The 19,379-nt window shown below is 42.2% G+C and overlaps 1 protein-coding gene and 1 non-coding gene across 4 annotated transcripts in view; one reads left to right on the plus strand and one right to left on the minus strand.

The window, feature by feature from the left end:
• The window catches only part of SLC25A13 (solute carrier family 25 member 13), a 204,686-nt gene extending 199,336 nt beyond the window's left edge, over positions 1-5,350 (minus strand). For 2 of the 3 annotated variants that reach the window (XM_012510470.2, XM_003252527.2), the window contains exon 1: positions 5,148-5,350. In XM_012510470.2, coding sequence (XP_012365924.2) covers positions 5,148-5,162 — 15 coding nt within the window. In that variant the 5' untranslated portion in view covers positions 5,163-5,350. The remainder of the gene's footprint in view (positions 1-5,147) is intronic. The other variant, XM_004089563.2, reaches the window with a different exon arrangement.
• An 8,503-nt stretch (positions 5,351-13,853) lies between these two features.
• Positions 13,854-13,959, plus strand: LOC115837478. The gene has a single exon (XR_004032510.1). It is a non-coding gene; the product is annotated as a U6 spliceosomal RNA (small nuclear RNA).
• Positions 13,960-19,379: the final 5,420 nt, after the last annotated feature.

The raw sequence follows: 19,379 nt of genomic DNA on the forward strand, positions 1-19,379 counted from the left end.
CGAGTAGCTGGGACTACAGGCGCCCGCCACCACGCCTGGCTAATTTTTTGTATTTTTAGTAGAGACGGGGTTTCACCGTGGTCTCAATCTCCTGACCTCATGATCCGCCCGCCTCGGCCTCCCAAAGTGCTGGGATTACAAGCATGAGCCACTGCGCCCGGCCTATATTTTATTTTATTTTATTTTATTTTTTGAGACAGAGTCTTGCTCTGTCGCCCAGGCTGGAGTGCAATGGCGCGACCTCAGCTCACTGCAACCTCCACCTCCCAGGTTGAAGCAAATTCCCCTACCTCAGCCTCCCGAGCAGCTGAGATTACAAGCATGCACCACCATGCCCGGCTAATTGTTTTGTATTTTTAGTAGGGATGGGCCAGATTGGCCAGGCTGGTCTCAAACTCCTGACCTGAGGTGATTCACCTGCCTCGGCCTCCCAAAGTGCTGGGATTACAGGTGTGAGCCACCGTGCCCGGCCCTACTTATCAGATCTTAGGCCACTAACATCACCTCTCGGTATCTCAGAGCCTTCATCTATAAAAAAAGGATGACAGTAACTAACTCAAAAGGCTGAGGCATTAAATGAATCAACAATGAAACACATTTGGAACTGAATTTTAAATGAATCAACAAGGAAACACATTTGGAACTGAATTTGGTATCTAGTAAGCGCTCAGTAAGTGTCAGCTGCTTTTAGTTTTTATTACCTGCTGTTACCTAAATGTAGCCTGTGCTCTCACCTCCCAGCCTTTCATTTGTTTCCAACCACTGGATTGGATCTTTACTCTTCCCCATCCATTCCTTCTGAAATACTAGCACTTTTCAGAAGACTTCCCTCACCTCCTCAGAAATGGGCTTTTCTCCTACTGCTCCCACAAACCTTGTAGTAGGGCATTTCCATCAGAGAACTTAGCCCCCTGGAATGGTTTTGGTTTTCTTGAACACCAAAATGGAGTCCAATTCATTTCATTTATTTTACTTTATTTTATTATTTTATTTTACTTTATTTTATCTTATTTTTTTGAGACAGGATCTCGTTCTGTAACCCAAGCTGGAGTACAGTGGTGCTATCTCAGCTCACTGCAACCTCTGCCTTCTGGGCTCAAGTGATCCTCCTGCCTTAGCCTCCCAAGTAGCTGGGACCACAGATGCGTGCCACCATGCCCAGCTAACAATTCATTTTACTATTCTCAGTTTAGTCCCATTTGCAACACTGGAAAGAACACAATACACATAAATGAATCAATGATCACAGCAACAACTCATCCAAGAATGAAAAGTCAATACAAAGTGTACTAGTCCTACAGACCAAATTGTCATTATTATTAATGCGTTAATGTGCCCCCAAATTTCCTTCTTTTAGTTCTAGGCTAATTTCACCCAAATTATTGGTCTGTGTTCAGTTTTACCCCAGAACATCTCACAGGTGTGAACTCAAGGGAGCATATTCTAACTTTTAGTAGGTTCATATAGTTAAATTATACCATTCGTAACACATAAATTTAACCAATGACGAAGAAGAAAGCTCTCCTTTAACCAAGAAAAGGGCAGAGATGAAGAAAAGGGTGACCTCTCAATTACCACCTTTTAAAACTGTTTTTTATGGAGCTGGCAGTTTTGGGAAATGTTTAAAAGAAATATTCAAACAACACAAACAGTACAGGCAGATCTAACAAGGGAACCCACAAGGATTATTCCTACAAAAGTAGGCAGCAAGAGAATGGACACTTTTTGAGTTAATCTCAGAATAATAAGAGTTTTAGATTAATGTTCATTCACGAAAGAAAACAAACACTTCTTGAACCATTAACTAGTAATCTTCATAGCAAAATTCAAAATAAAAAGCAGCCAAAGACTGGATTCTCCATCTCCCCATTAAAACTATTTAAAGGAAGGTCATGAATAATTAGTTGTATTTAAATAAGTATAAAGACCAAAGAAAAAAAGAGGAGATCAGAAAACTAATTGCTAGTTGTGGCTACATCTATCCAGAAAATATCAAATCTGCTTAAATATTCAAACAATTTGTCACAGTGAGTGCAGTGAGTGTTGGAATTCTCCTAGAGTTGCTGAGTCCCCAGAGTCTCAGCCCAATTTCCTAACACTCCATTGAGGTGAAGTCCTCTCCTATCCAGGCTCCTCACCTTTTAAGAGGGAATGCCAACCCTATTCCTACGGCTCTGTGTTCAGCTGGCAACGTAGAATAGCTATGTTCCAGGGAAAAAGCAAGGAACACAGCCTTTAACTCAGGCTGCCAACAGAATCAACCGATAAAGATGATGCCCAAAGGCAGCTCAATAAGGGACATTCTTGGAATAAGTTAGACCAGCAGCTTCATTGAGGGACCTTTTAAGGCCACATTTACTGCACTGCCATTGAGTTATAATGAAGGACATGATAAGAAATGGCCTTATGTAACCCACAGACATATATCTGTGGTCACAAGGTAGTTTCAAATGCAGTTCACTCACAGCATATAAAAGAAACTGCTCGGCCAGGCGCGGTGGCTCACGCCTGTAATCCCTGCATTTTGGGAGGTTGAGGCAGGCAGATCACGAGGTCAAGAGATCCAAGACCAGCCTGGCCAACATGATGTTGGCCTACTAAAAATACAAAAACTAGCTGGGCATGGTGGTACGTGCCTGTAGTCCCAGATATCTAGGAGGCTGAGGCAGAAGAATCACTTGAACCCAGAAGGCAGAGGTTACAGTGAGCCAAGATCACGCCACTGCACTCCAGCCTGGGGACAGAGCAAGACTCCATCTCAAAAAAAAAAAAAAAAAAACAAAAACAAAACTGCTCTCAGAGAACAGTATAAGGAGACTTCTCTCCCAAGTAAATGACCTCACTGATCATTTCCTCTTTGCTTTGGCTGGGAGAAAATGCAATCACCTCTAGTAAGCACATAGTGTTCCACTAACCTTAGTCCTGGCTTTGTCTTACTTTCCCTTTGTCCTGTTTTTCCCATCTACTTGGACTTGATTTTTATAATCTTGTTGGATTGCAAAATAAGTATATACAATGTGAGCCATCAGATATCACAGAAAGAGGCGAGTGCAAATGAAGACATAAACAAAAACACAAGCTCCCAAGTAGTAAAAATGAACATTTCATTTTCCTTGACTCAATACTTAGCTAAAAATCAACTGCCCTTGATATGTGATACTTCTACTATTATGTAGAAGTACAACCAAAGAGTTGAACTAACTTCCATATCACTTATTTTGTGTTTTTTTTGTTGTTGTTTTTTGTTTTTGAGACAGGGTCTCGCTCTGTTGCCGAGACTGGAGTGCAATGGCACAATCTCGGCTCACTGCAATCTTCGCCTTCTGAGTTCAAGCGATTTTTCTGCCTCAGCATCCTGAGTAGCTGGGATTACAGGTGCCCACCATCACACCTAGCTTTTTTGTATTTTTAGTAAAGACAGGGTTTCGCTATGTTGGACAGGCTGGTCTCGAAGTCCTGGCCTCAACTGACCCACCCACCCCAGCCTCCCAAAGTGCTGGGATTACAGGCATGAGCCGCAGCACCAGGTCACTTATTTTACTTAATATTACTCAAGCCTTATACTCCATTTCTATGCACACATCTCAATTTATGTTCCTCAATTACCTTATCGCCTAATAAAGTATTTACATCACCTGCAGATACAAAACTAACAGTAAAGAATGGGTACTTAGTCCCACCTACTCTAGGGAATTAGTTCATACCAAGCCTTGTACCTTGGTTGCATGCAAATTTAATGCAAAAAAAAGGTCAAGGGCTATTGGGCTTGAAAGGGTTAAGGTAGCTTCCAAAATTGAATCCTAGTGATGCTCAGAGACACTGGTGAAAATATACACACACACACCTGTGTGTTTATATGCACACATATATGAGCCCACACACCCAGAGTACTTTCCTAAGGATGAAACTCAGAGTAATTACAGAAAAGAGAAAAGCCACTTAGGCCACAGAGACTAACAACATGAAGAAGCCTACGGATTTGGGGAGCCTGGAGAGACTTAAGTCATAGAACAGCATTTAAATGTATTTGTCTGCTTACAATTTCCATTGCAAATGTGATTAGTTTGCTTGAATAAATAGGAATATGATGTGTTGGCCATGTTTTCCTCTTGAGGGTTATCACAGAGTTTTGATTAAGGACAAATGTTTGAAATGTTAGGTATATTTAAGTTCACTGCACTTAAAATGAGCTAAGAAGTTGTATAGGCTTGATTAGAGGGCTGCCTTTGTGAACTTAAATTAAAAGCAATAAATTCCAAATCACTCAAGTGATTGGGACTAAATATGGTATTCTACCAGAGAAGTTAAAATGCAGTCCAAAGAGAATGAAATGGTGTCCAGGTTTCAAGAAATGGTGAAAGAGGAAAGGTCAAGTGTTGGAGTTGCCTTTCCTCTGGGTTAGTGAATGATTCACATTACACAGAATCCCTTTCAAGTACAACTTCACAGGAGTGACAGGCTCCCAGGACAATCTGTTCCATCGTTTCCGAAACGAAGCCTCTCAAATGCTCCGAGGCGGGTATCTAAGTGTTGTCAGATGGAGAGAGGGAGGGGGAAGATGGGAATGATGGGAAAACGGGGAGGGGGAGAGTCCCTGGACTTTTTATTCACAAAGGCGCAGGCCAAGTCTCCCAGGCAGTTTCCAAAACGGAAGTCAAAGTGACTTCCCTACCCGCGGGAGGGCGGAGCCCTTGAAACGTAATAGGATCAGGCTTCAGCCCGGGCTGTGGCCCCTGGAAGAAGCCGGAGTCAACAACCAGCGGGGTCAGGAGCAGGAGCGCACTGGGAAGGTCAAGAGGACCGCCAGCGCTTGCCTGCCCAGGGTGCACCAGGCCCCAGTCGCGCCCGCTCCTCCTCGTGGGCCCTGGCTCAGCCCCGTCAGGCACCAACTTCCCTCCCGGGCCAAGTGGGAGTGTCCGGCCCGCAAAGTTTCCGCTGCGAGGTAGGGCCTCGGTCTCTGCACCGGCCGCCTGTGCTGCCCGGGAGGAGTGGCCCCCTCCCTCCCGCAGCTGCAAGGTGGAACGGCTGCCCGGCACCCCATTTTGCTCCGCCTGTGGCACCAACCCAGACACGTGAGCGCCCGAGCTTCTCGCGCCCCCAGGCTGATCCGGCAGGCGCGCTCCCCCCGGCCTCGGGCCCGCGGTTACCTTGGCGGCCGCCATGATTCGCCCCGGTTGCGGGCGACTGCGGGACCCACTCACTGGCTGGCTGGCGTTTGGGGCCCGGCCGGCTCACTTCCAGTCCCGGCGGCGGCGGCGGGGGCGGCGATACGGCCCGGCAGCGTGCGCGCCTGGCCTGCCTCCCCACGCCCTCCCGCCGGCGCGGGTCATGCGGATGCAGCCCGCCCATTGGCTGGGCCCAGCCTTGGCCGCCTGGGTGCGCGTGATCCAGCGGCCTCTGCCCTGCAGCCGGGGAGGGCTCAGAGCCTGGGGCAGTGGCGGGACAGGGACACGTGAGCCCCGCTGAGCTGTCCAGCAGCGGCGGCCTCTACGGCGTGGGCAGAGGTACCTTGGCCGTGTGCAAGCCCGTTACCTGTGGGCAGGCGGCCCCACCAGGGAAGCTGCTGGCTTCTGCTGATACCAGGGGCTACTGGGCCCTCGGACCGATGGGAGGGGCAAGTAACGATAGATGGTGCACAGCCTGGGGAAGTTGAGAACTCCACTAGGACACATACTTTGCTGGATTTTTTTTCCCCTGTGCGTTCCCTTTGAAGGGGCTCCACTTTACACTGGATCCAAAAAGACTTTGATCCAAAAGCATTGACTTAGAAGGCGAGATTGTAAATATTGCTGGCACGCCTACTTTTAGATTAAAATCGGTAAACTCTTAAGAACCCAACAGGTGAATGTCGTGCAGAACGTACATTCATGGAACTACTCCATTTCAGCCCTACCTGTTAAAACGGTAGAAGTCAAAAGGCCTGGGGTCAAAAGACTTCCCCCAAATAGGCCCTACTAAAATAAATAAACCAGCATTTTAATGAAAATTCGCTTATATGACCTCCAGGCCTTATTCCTCTTCAAAAGATTTCATTCTTTTGTCCTTGTAATCAAAATTTATAAGACAGTGGTGATCAGGGAAAAGGACTTTTAATGTATTGTAGGTTGTGGATGTAATATGTCAGCAAAAAGCACTTATTAGTAATCAGTTTAATTCATTAACATTGACTGAGTGCCTTCCTATTATGTGCTAGGCACTGTGCTTGGTGCTGGAAACCCCGAAATGACTTAAGAGCTGGTTCCAACCGTTAAAGAGCTTCAGGGCTATTGGGAAAGAGACACATAAATGTTTACTTCAGTATAACCTGTTAAGGCAGCAGACTGCTCCCAGGGCACAATAAGAATACTGAGAATTCTCACGCTGCTATGAAGAAATACCTGAGACTAGGTAATTTATAAAGAAAAAGAGATTTAATTGACTCAGTTTCGCATGGTTTGGGAGGCCTCAGGAAACTTACAGTTATGGTGGAAGGCACGTCTTCACCGGGTCGCAGGAGAGAGAATGAGTGCCAAGCAAAGGGGGGAAAGCCCCTTGTAAAACCATCAACTCACTATCACAAGAACAGCATAGGAGTAACCACCCCCATGATTCCGTTGTCTCTCACCGGGTCCTTCCCATGACATGTGGGAAGTGTGGGAACTACAATTTAAGATGAGATTTGGGTAGTGACACGGTCAAACCATATCAAAAGGTAACTTGATCTTGAGCTATGGGACTGGGGCAGTGGCAGGACTGGTGGATGGAGTCTGGCCCAGCAGGTAGGGGCTGTGTCATGGTGGGTCTTAGGTGCCTTGCTGAAGGGTATGCACCTTAAGTCAAGGGTTTTAAGTCAGGAAGCAGCATGGCTAGGTTTTTGTTATAGAAAGATCTCTCTATGGTCTGAATGTGCCCCCCAAACTTGATGTGTTGGATACAATCTCTAATGCATCAGTGTTGGAAGGTTGGGTCCTTGGGGAGGTATTTTCATCACAAGGGCTCTGCCCTCATAAATGGATTAATGCTGCCATAAAAGGAGATTTGGGGAGTGGGTTCACTCTCTCTTGCTCTTCTGTTCTTTTGCCATATAAGAACATAGGATTCCTCACCTTTGAAGGACACAGTATTCAAAGAGCCATCTTGGAAGCAGAGAGACTAGGCCATAACCTGCCAGCACTTTGATCTTGGACTTCCTAGCGTCTAGAACTGTGAGAAACACATTTCTGTCCTGTTCTTCTAGTCTCAGGAATTCCCTTACAGCAACACAAAATGGACTAAAATACTGCTTGCAGTATGGAGGATGGCTTCCAACTGAACTACCAGGATATCCAGACGAGACAGGCTGGGGATGGGCTAGGACTAGAGGAATACATAGAAGGTAAAATTAGTGGGGTTGGGAGGGAAAAAGGGAGTTGTGCCATATTGCACATAGACTTGTGGTATGGGTGTCTGGAAAAACACCTGAGATTGGTAATTCAAGAGGAGTGTTTTGAGGTGTGTGAGTCTGTCTGTAAGGAGAATGTATGTCCAACATACAAATTATGTTGTAGAAGCTTAAGAAAGAAGCATTACAGAAAGAAGCAACTATTTAACCTACTCTCAAAAGGTTCAACAAAGCCCGGAAGACTTGACCATGTTCATAGGCAGAGAAGAAAGATCAGCAAAAAGTAAAAAAAAAAAAAAAAAAAAAAAAAAGACAAAAGGAAAACCAGGAGAATTGTTAGAGAAAATTATGACAAGGGGACAAGTCTGAAGCTCCTGTGGAGGATGGCCCCAGCTGCTACAAGGGGAGTGTAAAAGGAGGTGAGAAAATACAACCTCATGTAAAGAACAAAATTACATCATGTACCACATATTTATTTTTAAGGGCATCACTAAAGCTCTCCTTTTATAATGTAAATGAAATAAAAAATTTTTAATGTAATAAATATACATAAAATGTACCATCTTGACCGTTTTTAAATGTACAGTTTAGTAGTGAAATACTTTCACATTGCTGTGCAGCCGATCTCCAGAACTCTTTTCATCTTGCAAAACTGAAACTCTGTACTCATTAAACAACCACTCCATCTCCCAACCCCCTGACAACCACCATTCTACTTTGCTCCTGTAAATCTGACTACTCTAGGTACCTAATAAATGGAATCATATGGTATTTGTGTTTTGTAGCATAATGTCCTTAACCTTCATACATGTTATAGCGTGTGTCAGAATTTCCTTCCTCTTCAAGGTTGAACAATATTCCATTAATTTTTTTAATAGAAAAAGAATCACAAGTCCATTATACTTTTTCTTGACATTTTTGAAAATTCAGAAAATCATAGTAATGGCCAAAAAAATCACTGATAATCCTATCAATAGAGTTAGCCATTGTTAACATTCTACTGTATTTTTTCATGTCTTGCTGTGCTTATGTGTGTGTATTAAGACATATTTATTTTACTTTATTTTTTGTTTTTGTATTTCTTGAGACAGGGTCTCACTCTGTTGCCCAGGCTGGAGTGCAGTGGCGTGATCTCAGCTCATTGTAACCTCCTCCTCTTGGGCTCGAAGGATCCTCTCACTTCAGCCTCCCAAGTAGTTGGAACCACAGGCATGTGCTGCCATACCCGTCTAAATTTATATTTTTAGTAGAGATGGGGTTTTGCCATGTTGCCCAGGCTAGTCTCAGACTCCTGGGCTCAAGCAATCCTCCTGCCTCAGCTTCCTAAAGTGCTGGGACTACAGGCATGAGTCATTGTGCCTGGCCTATTTTGTTTATGTATTTATTTTTAAGACTGTTGCCCAGGTTGGAGTGCAGTAGCGTGATCTCAGCTCACTGCAGCCTTGATCTCTGGGGCTCAGTCGATCCTCCCATTTCAGCCTCCCAAGTAGCTGCAACCACAGGCACACACCACCAGCTAATTTTTGTATCTTTTGGTAGAGATGGGGTTTCGCCAGGTTGCCCAGCCTGGTCTTGAACTACTGGACTCAAGCGATCCACCCACCTTGGCCTCCCAAAGTGCGGAAATTATAGGCATGAACCACCCCCCTGACCATATTTTTGCATTTAAAATAATGAATTATACTCTGTGTTAGTTTCCTGTGGCTGCCATAACAAATTACCACAAACTTGGTAGCTTAAAACAATAGAAATTTGTTCTCTTACCATTATGAAGGCCAGATGTCCAAAGTGAGTCTTGTGGGGCTAAAATCAAGGTGGCAGCAGGACTGTTCTCTCTCAGAGGCTTTACAGAAGAATGATGTTTCTTTGTCTTGTCTAAGGGCTCATGGCACCCTTCTTCACCTTCAGAGCCAATGAGCATAGCACCATATCTCTGACTCTGCTTTTATCACATGGCCTATTCTGTCTGTCTGTAACCTTCCTCTACCTCCTTTTTATAAGGACATGTGTGATTGCATTTAGAGCCCACCTAGATAATCCAAAGTACTCTCTCCACCTCCAGATACTTAATTTGAACACATCTGCCAAGTCTGTACCGCATGAAGTACCATTCAAAATCTCCAGGGATTAGGATCAGGACATGGACATATTTAGAGGGGCTATCATTCAGTCTACCAAACCTACCACACTATGGATACATATTGTAAAAAGTATATTTCAATTTACATTTGGAGTCATACTTAGTTGATTAAGCTCCCCTCTTCATTCTAGAATTCCTCAAAATATGAAATTTTAAAAATGTTAAACTGTCATGAACCTAGAAATAAAGAAGTCAAAGATGCTCCCTGGGTTCCATTTCACCTGTAAATAATAGCATGATGTGAAACATCATCTAAGAAGATAAAGTGTGAACTGGCTAGGCATCTTCCATTTTTTCTTATCATTACAGGCTTACGTGCCCTCCTGATATTTGTCCCTCTTCACTATTTCCAGATTACCCTCTTTCCTACCATTAACAGTAGCTGGCACTGAATTTTTACTGAAAAGGCCCTGTTATGGATTAAATGGTGTCATCCAAAAGTCTTAACCCCCCAGTACCTATGTATTAGTTTGTTCTCATGCTACTAATAAAGGCATACCCAAGACTGGGTAATTTATAAAGGAAAGAGGTTTCATTGACTCACAGTTCAGCATGGCTGGAGAGGCCTCAGGAAACTTACAATCATGACAAAAGGGGAAGCAAACATGTCCTTCACGTGCGGCAGAAAGGAGAAGTGCTGAGCAAAGGGGAAAAGCCCCTTATAAAACCATCAGATCTCATGAGAACTCACTCATTATCACTCATTATCATGAGAATAGCAGCATGGTGGTAACCTCCCCCATGATTCGGTTACCTCCCACCAGGTCCCTCCCACAACATGTGGGGATTATGGGAACTACGATTCAAAATGAGATTTGGGAGGGGACATAGCCAAACTATACCAGCCTCCAATTGTGACCTTATTTGGAAATTAAAGTTGTAATTAGTTGATTTCATACCACAGTAGGTTGGGTCCTTAATCCATTATAAATTGGTGTTTTTGTAAGAAGACACAGAGATACTCTGGGAGAGTACCATGTGTTAACAAAGGCAGAGATTAGAGGGATGCAGCTGCAAGCCAAGGAATGCCAGGAATCAACAACCATCCCCAGAAGTTAGCAGGAGGCAAGGAAGGATGCTACCCAGAGTCTCAGAGGGATCGTGGCCCTGCTGACAACTCAGTTTGTGACTTCTATCCTCCAAAACTGTTAGAGAATAAATTTCTGTTGTGTGAGGGCACCCAGTTTGTGGTACTCTGTTAAAACTGCCCTGGGAAACAAGTACAGGCCCCAAAGCCACCTGTGTTTTATAGCACCATATGCCAACCTTGTCAGCTGGGAAAGCAGCCAACTCAAATCATGGGGAATGCTATATGCAAACAAGGCACACAGCTTAAGCATGAGCCCAAGCCATGGGAGTTCAGAAGAGTGACTAACATGGCCCGCTCTGAGCTTTCACCTTTTCCAGAATACCTGTGCCTTGTAGATGCCCTTTGACCATACTCTTAAGCTATCTTATTCTCTTCAACTTCATTTAAAACAAACAAGAAAACAAAAGTCACCATTACTACTACCAGCGTGCTCCCCAGATTAGATTCCTAGAAAGGATATCCAGCAACAATGCTTGCCAAGCACATCATTGACTCAAAATTTTAGACAACTAGCTATGGATTGCAATAATGATTCCTTGTGTGGATTGCAGTTTGCAAAGGTAATGCCAGGGCTGTTAAAGGACATGGTGTGACAGAGCTAAAAGAGCACCATGTCAATAAGAAGCTCCCAAATTCTGACCTTACAACTGAGACTCTGCAACTGAAGGACACAGAGAGGCTGTCTGTTGCATTCATTTGGGTCTGGAATCCTGCCAAGTGTCAGATCACACATAACAAGACTTCCCTGAGAAGGGAGTAAAGGTAGATCAGAAATGAATATGACCTAGCTTCTTAGTAGATCCAAAGGAGAGAGCTGCGCCAACATTTTAGAGTTAAGAGGGAAGGAAGGGGAGGTAGGAAGTGAGTCAGGATGAGGAAACATAAGACACCTTGGGAAAGTGTAACTGAAAACAAATACCCAAAGCTTTGAGATAAAATGCTCTGAGAGCAAACGCTTGAACAAGCTAGTTCCTGAGAGCAGAGCAGGGCTGTGTTGCTTTCTGGAGGTTCAAGGAGAGAATCCCTTTCCCTCCCCTTTTCAGTTTCCAGAGTCTGTCTACATTCCTTGGTTCTTCACCCACTTTCTCCATCTTCAAAGCTAGCAGCAGAGAGTCTAGTTCTCATATCACATCACTCTCATCTCATTTTCTGCCTCCCTCTTCCACATCTAAGGATCCATGTGATTGCACTGGGCTCACCCTGATAATCCAGGGTAGCCTCTCAATGTTAGGGTCAGTTGATTTGTGTATTAGTTTGCTAGAGCTGCCAAAATAAAATACCAGAGACCAGATGGCTTACACAACAAAAATTCACTGTCTCACATTTCTGGAGGCTAGAGTCTGAGGTCAAGTGTCAACAGAGTTGCTTCCTCCTGAGGCCTCTCTTCTGGGCTTGCAGATGGCCATCTTCTCCCTGTGTCTTCTCTCTGTGCATATCTGTGTCCTAGTCTTTGCATATAAGGACACCAGTCATACTGGATTAAGACCCATCTTAATGACCTCATTTTAACTTAATTATCTCTGTGAAAACTCTATCTCCAAATACAGTTACCTTTCAAAGTACTGAGGGGTTAGAAGTTCAACATAGGAATTTTAGGAGGACAAAATTCAACCCGTAACAATTAGCAACTTTAAATATATCTGCTATCTGAATTATCTTTTGCCATGTAGTATATTCATAGGTTCCAGGGATTGGGACATGGACATATTTGGGAAGCCATTATTTTGCCTAACACACCTTGTCCTGAAAATGTTGCCAATGTCCATAGCAAACCTTAGAGAAGTATTAGTTCTTTGAGTAGAATATTTGGTTTAACCACAGTCCTATATGAGCCCAGTAAAGTAAAACTGACTCCTCAGGGGAATTACAGCAAAAGTATTTAAAGAGGTCAAACCCAGTTTCTTTGGCCCAGAACCAGAATCCCCCTTGGTCTTGCACCAAGCCTAAGTCTGTGTTTACGAATCTGGCTAAGGTCCCTGGGCCCAGCAATACCACTCAAGGCAGTGACAAATCAAGCTTAGGCCACCCTGGTTTCTCAGTGCACTCAGAGGCATATATCAGAACTGGCAGGTGCTTCAGCAGCCCATCATGTGACCAATAAGAAGGAGCAGCAGCCAGAGATGTACACAGTGAGCTCTTGGACCCTGGCCATCTCACAGCAAGGGACATTTCTTTTAAGTATAGCAGTTCCTTTTGTAAGAATTCCTGAAATTTTATCACAAGTCCTACAAAATTTTAAGAAATTAAGTGTTAAGTAAAATAATCTTACCAAAACTGGTTTAAGGAAGGAGACCTGTGTTTTTATAAAAAACATTGTATTCAAATATTATTTCTCTCTTTTGTATTCTCCTTTACAATTAATCATGATGTTAAAAGAAAGAGAAAGGGAGAGAGAGAGAGAGAGAGAGAGAGAGAGAGACTGGCTCTTATTATTTCCCCATCAATCTCTGTCTGTCTAAATAACCTAAGCTAGCATGGTGAATTAGAAATCAGACAGATTTTTATTTGAGGCCCACCTCTGCTATTTATGGCTATGCAACCTTTTGTCAGTTATTAACTTCTCTGAGCCTCAGTCTTCTGATTTGTTAAGCAGAGATTTAGAAAAATCCATTTTGCAAAGTTGCTGTGATATTAAATGTACATAAATCATCTGATACATAGGAATCTATTATAAATTCTACTAATAATACTAGAATGAGGTCAGAGCTACTGTTTCTTAAGATGCCTTCCAGCTAACCTTCTAGTATTCTGCTACACAGATGAAGACCATTTACACCTAGGCTTGCTTTCCCAGGATCTTTCTAAAGCAGAAAGGGGAGGAGGGCAGAGAAAGGGAGGGAGATAGATCCATTTTAGAAGTGGAAAAATCTACCTTTGAAGCTGGAAATTTAAACTCGGAAAAAGTGGAGAACATGAAAGCACTTGAGTATTTAAGAACAAACTATTAGTGTTAGCGGTAGCTTTCCAATTGGAAGATACTGGGCCAGACTATTCATGTCTGAACTTGTTTGTCAGTTGGATACAATCACAACTCTAGCCTCAGGGTTGCTAGCCTTTGCAGCACATTCATTTATTTCCTGCTGCTACTGCCTGAGTCCATTAAGAACCCACTGCTAGAAATGGAGGTAGCACATCCAGTCTCCAATGACTCTTGCAGGTGGCAGAGCTAATTCTTTTTAGGTTGCAATGCAACAAAGAAGATCTTGAAACAGCAAAATTTAAGATTGAAATGAAACTCACCATTATATCAAAAGAGACAGAAGGTGCTTGCTTTGGCAGCACATATACTAAAATTGGAATAATACTGAGAAGATTAGCATGGCCCCTGCCCAAAGATGATAGGCAATCCACAAAGCGTTTCATATTTTTTATTAAAAATTAAACATAAAGAGACTGGCCAGGTGCGGGGGCTCACGCCTGTAATCTCAGCACTTTGGGAGGCCAAGGTGAGCGAATCAGTTGAGGTCAGGAGTTTGAGGCCAGCCTGGCCAACATGGTAAAAGCCCGTCTCTACTAAAAATACAAAAATTAGCTGGGTATGGTGGTGCAGGCCTGTAGTCCCAGCTACTCCGGAGGCTGAGGCAGGAGAATTGCTTGAACCCAGGAGGTGGAGGTTGCAGTGAGCCGAGATTGCGCCACTGCACTCCAGCCTGGGCAGCAGAGTGAGACTCCATCTCAAAAAAAAAAAAAAAAAAAAAAAGAGAGAGAGAGACAGAGGAAAGAAAATTCTAGCTGAATGTCCAGCTCCCTTCTGCAAGACTTCACATAATGTGGCCCTACTGCCTCTCGGGCCCTCCTGTCCCTTACTTCTGTTCCTCCAGTTCCTCAGCAGGCCAATCCCTTCCTGGCCCTGGGGTTCTGCACTTGCCAGCCCCTCAGCCTGGAGCCCCATCAGCCCCTCTCTACATCATCTTTCTCATCCTTCAGGTCCTCAGGAATGCCTTCTCTGACCGCCCTTTCTAAAGCAGGAACCTCCTTGTCATTATCTCTGCATCCCATTTCTGACCTTTTTAGCACATATCACAGTGAGTAATTACTTTTGGTTGGTTGTTTACTTAGCTTTGCTGTCAGGAGACAACATTGGAAAGCCTGACTGGGGCTAGGTGGGGAAGGTGAGTGGCCTGTACTTCTGGAGTAGGTCCTGTGACTTTCTATTGGTAAATGACGTGAATCATTAGCTCTGTCAACATTGTCAGAAGTGACTTGAGACTTGATGGAATGGACTGACCTGATTCTAGTTCCAATCCAGTTCTGGCAGCTGTCTAACTGTGGGCAAATCATTTCTCCTCTCCAAAGCTCAGTTTCTTCACCAATGAAATGACTGCAGTTGATTTTGAAGAGGCTCAGATAAATAACTAACATTCTATTTTCTTCTCCTGATTCACTTAGATAGCCAGCCAACTTCAGGCATGAGGTGGAATAGGAAGTCATTCACTTTGGGGGCAAGGTGGTATGTATTAAGGACAGGGATGGCCCTGCCCTGAAGTTGCAAAGTGTCTTTTCATAAGGGGGCAGACCTCTGCTCGGTCCTGTTTACCCTGGTTGGACTCATAAGCCAGATAGGTAGGTGACTGCCTGCTGCATGTGGTAGAACAACAAAAGTTACCTATGTCCCTCATTCTGGGTGTCACAATCTGTGACAGGCAATTTTCCCCAAAGCCCTTGGTTAATGGTAAACAGTTCTTCTGGTGGAGCCAGCTCAAAAAGCCACCACTAGGCATTCACATTTTTAGAAGTCCAAGGTTATGGGGACATGGAACAGAAGTAGTGAAGAGAAAATATTTCTCCAGACTGTCCTGTCCAATACTATAATTGCTCTCTACATGTGGCCACTGAGCATTTGAAATGTGGCCACTGTGATTTGAGTTGTGCTGAAAACATAAAACAAATATTGAATTTTAAAGATTAATATAAAAAAAGAATGTAAAATAACTCATTAAATACATTTATATTGACTGCATTTTGAAACAGCAATATTTTAGACATGTTGGGTTAAATAAAATATATCTTAAAATTAATTGCATCACTTTTAACATTTTTAATGTGGCTACTGGAAAAATCTTAAATTACTTATCAGCTGACAATATTTTGCTGTTGGATGGTGCTGATCTAGAGCTAGAGGGGTGGGTGTGTGTGTGTGGGTGTGTCTGTGTGTAGAGAGAGAGAGAGGGTGGAGGAGTTCATATAGCAAAGGAGGAGCTTGATAGAGATGGGAGTGAGTCAGGAAAGCATTTTTCCTAATTTATCTCTAGTTTGGATTCAATTGCACCATTAGGCAGCAGGGTAAGAAACATTCCATAATGCCAGGGCACTAACTGGAATTACCAGAGGTAAAAATTGTAGGGATTTTCAGGTTATGTGACTTAACATGAGGCTCAGGTATGATGAATTGGGTTGGAGGGGCAGGATGGAGTAGGAGGCTGAGGGAGCAGATCAGATTCTATAACCCCACCCCACCCTTCAAAACTACATTGCACAGTGTAGTTTCTCACTGGTGGAGAAGAGAGTTACAAATGGGAAAGGAAAAGGCTGAAATGAGCCACATGGTGGATTAAACAAAGATTGAGCCTCTTCACTTTAGTGTAAGTTACTTATTTAAGTATAGAATTTTGGTTTTATTGCAAAAGGGATAATTTTAAAAATTTCTGATTAAAAAGACTTTTGGCAACACAGAAAGAAGACAGCAAAGAAGAAAAATAAAAATTATCTGAACTCCCAGAACTCAGTTATACCTAATTTAATATTTTAAGGTAATTTTTCTAGTTATTTTCTTTATTGACATGAATGTGTATTATAGTGATATGTTCTATTACTGAAATATCCAATTCTTAGCTCTTACAGTTTCACTTAACAATATGTCATAAGTATTTTATTATATCATTGTTCTTGAACAAGATAATTATGAATGGCTAGCTAATATTATATCATAAGAATTTTCCCACACTTCAACCATTCTCTAATGAATGGGTGATTAAGTCATTTATCATTTTTTATCTATCATAAGTAAAATGTGATGAATACATTTGTACACCAAATGTGTTCTGGGTTTTTAAGGAAAGTGGAAGAAGTTTATAAAAGCCATTATGGAGAATGCAAAGGAACTCAATGTGAGTTAGTTCTCAGATGGCTTATTTTTTTAGTGGAGGCAGAGAGTTTAAGCAACTGATTTTTAAGCTATCTTTCTACTATGGAATTTTATGTTGACTCTTTAGGAAAATATTATTCCATTTTTTTCATTCTTTATATTTTTGCCATTTAAGTATAGGCAAGAATTTTCTAATTTTCCATACTGTAGATAATTTAGAACATGTTATGACTACTTAGCTCTTAATATCACTTTCAAAAACATATTCCCTTTGTACTGACTATAGGTCTATTCTCTATCTTAAATTTCATTTTAGAAGGAATGAACCATAAAGGCAAATTTTTAGGCTAAAGAACATTAAATGTTAAAATAACTAAAAACAAATATTAGACAAACTGAAATCTAGTGTTAAGAATTGTAAGAGGTCTGAGATTTTACCCTACCTACATAGCTGCAAACTCACAAGTTTCATGGATGCTCACGGGGACATGAGACATGAGATGCCTGGGTCAGAGACAAAGCACAGTTTATTACTCACAGCAATATCAACAGCCAGAATACCACCTTGGGTTCTTCAAGCCCCAATTCCCACAGGATGACAGAAAGAAGAACAGGTGATACCTGTACATGCGGGAGGTCACAACACAGGAGAGGAACTCTGAATATAGGGAACCTGAATTTTTTATGGTGGACATTAAGAATGCTGTCCTATTCAGGAGTGTCCAAGGCTATTGGTTATGTAAACATCCTGATAAGATAATTTGGAGTAAAGGCCATCTGAGCTTCTATACATATGATGCAAAAAAAAAAAATTGCAAGACATCTGTGGATAATTATCTTTAATATAAGAATAACTGCTGTATTAGGAACTAATTAGAGTATAGCACGTATTTTGTCTATTTGATGGATGCTCTTTTCTTCATGACCAGCCTGAGACCTGTTCTTGCCTGGCATATCTACTTTCTTTTCCTATTCCTTAATCATAGTGGTAAATGTCTATGTATATATATATAGTCTGCAAAGCAGCCTATACAGCAGTTTATCAGTGGGGCTGTCTGCTTTTATCTGGAAAAGACAGCCGTTATGTCCATTTCCATAAGCACAGATCAGGGAAAACCATCCCTGCTTTTCTAATAAGATTGTAAGTGTACATGAGACAGAGTAAGGGGCCTACTCTCTCCCTCTTGGGAATGAAATGAAAGAATACCCCAGAACCCCCATATGTTCCCTACCATAATCTACAGCCACTGCATATGGCTGAAATACCACTGATTGCCAAAAACAATATAAAAAGAGGTCTCACCCAAAAGGAAATTTTGTTCCCTAAGGGAAAAGTCTTCGTAACATTGGCATGAATAAGTTATGAAAAGCCTTCACAACTGAAAGAGACATAATCATCATTCATGTATAACAGATTTGTTTATTCATTTCAGTTGATTAATTATCAGTATCTGCTGATGGTGGGGGTAACAAGGCTGCTCTGATGAGAGAATTATCAAAGTACATGCTTAGAATATTTATCACTGAGCACATATTGTATAAACTTAGCATATTTATTATGTTCTTTCTATATCGGACATTTCTTCCCCAAGAGAGATTAAACAGTACTGCCCATGCTTGTAGGCAATTTTCCTTCCAAACATGATACTTAACTCTTTATAGAGAAATTGACCATTTTTATAATGCTGTGCTAGTGCAAGAATGATCACCTCTCCTAAGAAATTCTGACGCAGAGTCTCTGAACTGTTCTCCTCACCTCCAGCCTTACTTTATCCTGCACATCATATATATAATTTTTATATATAATACCAGTAGCCCCTAATGTAAATAAGAGTGACTTTGTTGGTGGTTCTTATGTCTTTCCCAGCTTTAGGCAGAACTACTTTAAAATAGAACACAAATTGTATCTCTGGCCACATCAACTTTGATGTTTGGTCAAACAATCCCTGATAGTACAACTACTGCTTAAAGGAAAAGCAACAATTTGTGTAAATTAATATTAACCTTTTAAGTAAAAATTAAAAGTGACAAGTTAACTAAGTTTAACTTAAAATATTAAAATCAATATTATCCAACATGATCTATATGTAGGAATCTTCAAAGAAACTTTTTGTTTATTGATTATCATAGTAAGAACTACCATTTATTGATTCCCTACTATATGTCAGACACTAAACTGGATGCTTTAAATATGCTTTCTTTTTTAAAACTTTTTTTTATTTTTTGAGACACAATTTCACTCGGTCACCCAGGCTGGAGTGCAGTGACACAATCCCTCCTCACTGCAACCTCTGCCTCCCAGGTTCAAGCATTTTCATGCCTCAGCCTCCCTAGTAGCTGGGATTACAGGTGCATGTCACCATGCCCAGATAATTTTTTTATTTTTACTAGAGATGGGGTTTTGCCATGTTGGCCAGTCTGGTCTCGAACTCCTGACCTCAAGTGATCTTCCAGCCTTGGTCTTCCAAAGTGCTGGAATTACAGCTGTAAACCACCACGCCTGGCCTAGATATGCTTCCTCAGTTAATCTCTACAACATCCTTGAGGCTGATCTTGTTATTGCCTCCTCATTATAGCTTAAGAAAGTAAGGCATAAAGAGAATAGATCACTTGCCCAATATCACTTAGCTTATATGTGGCCAGGTTGGCATTCAGACTGCTCTCTTTCTGCTCTCTGAGTCAGAGCTCTCAGCTATTATGCTGG

This window comes from Nomascus leucogenys, chromosome 11 (genome assembly GCF_006542625.1).
Source record: "Nomascus leucogenys isolate Asia chromosome 11, Asia_NLE_v1, whole genome shotgun sequence".
Classification (NCBI taxonomy): domain Eukaryota; kingdom Metazoa; phylum Chordata; class Mammalia; order Primates; family Hylobatidae; genus Nomascus; species Nomascus leucogenys.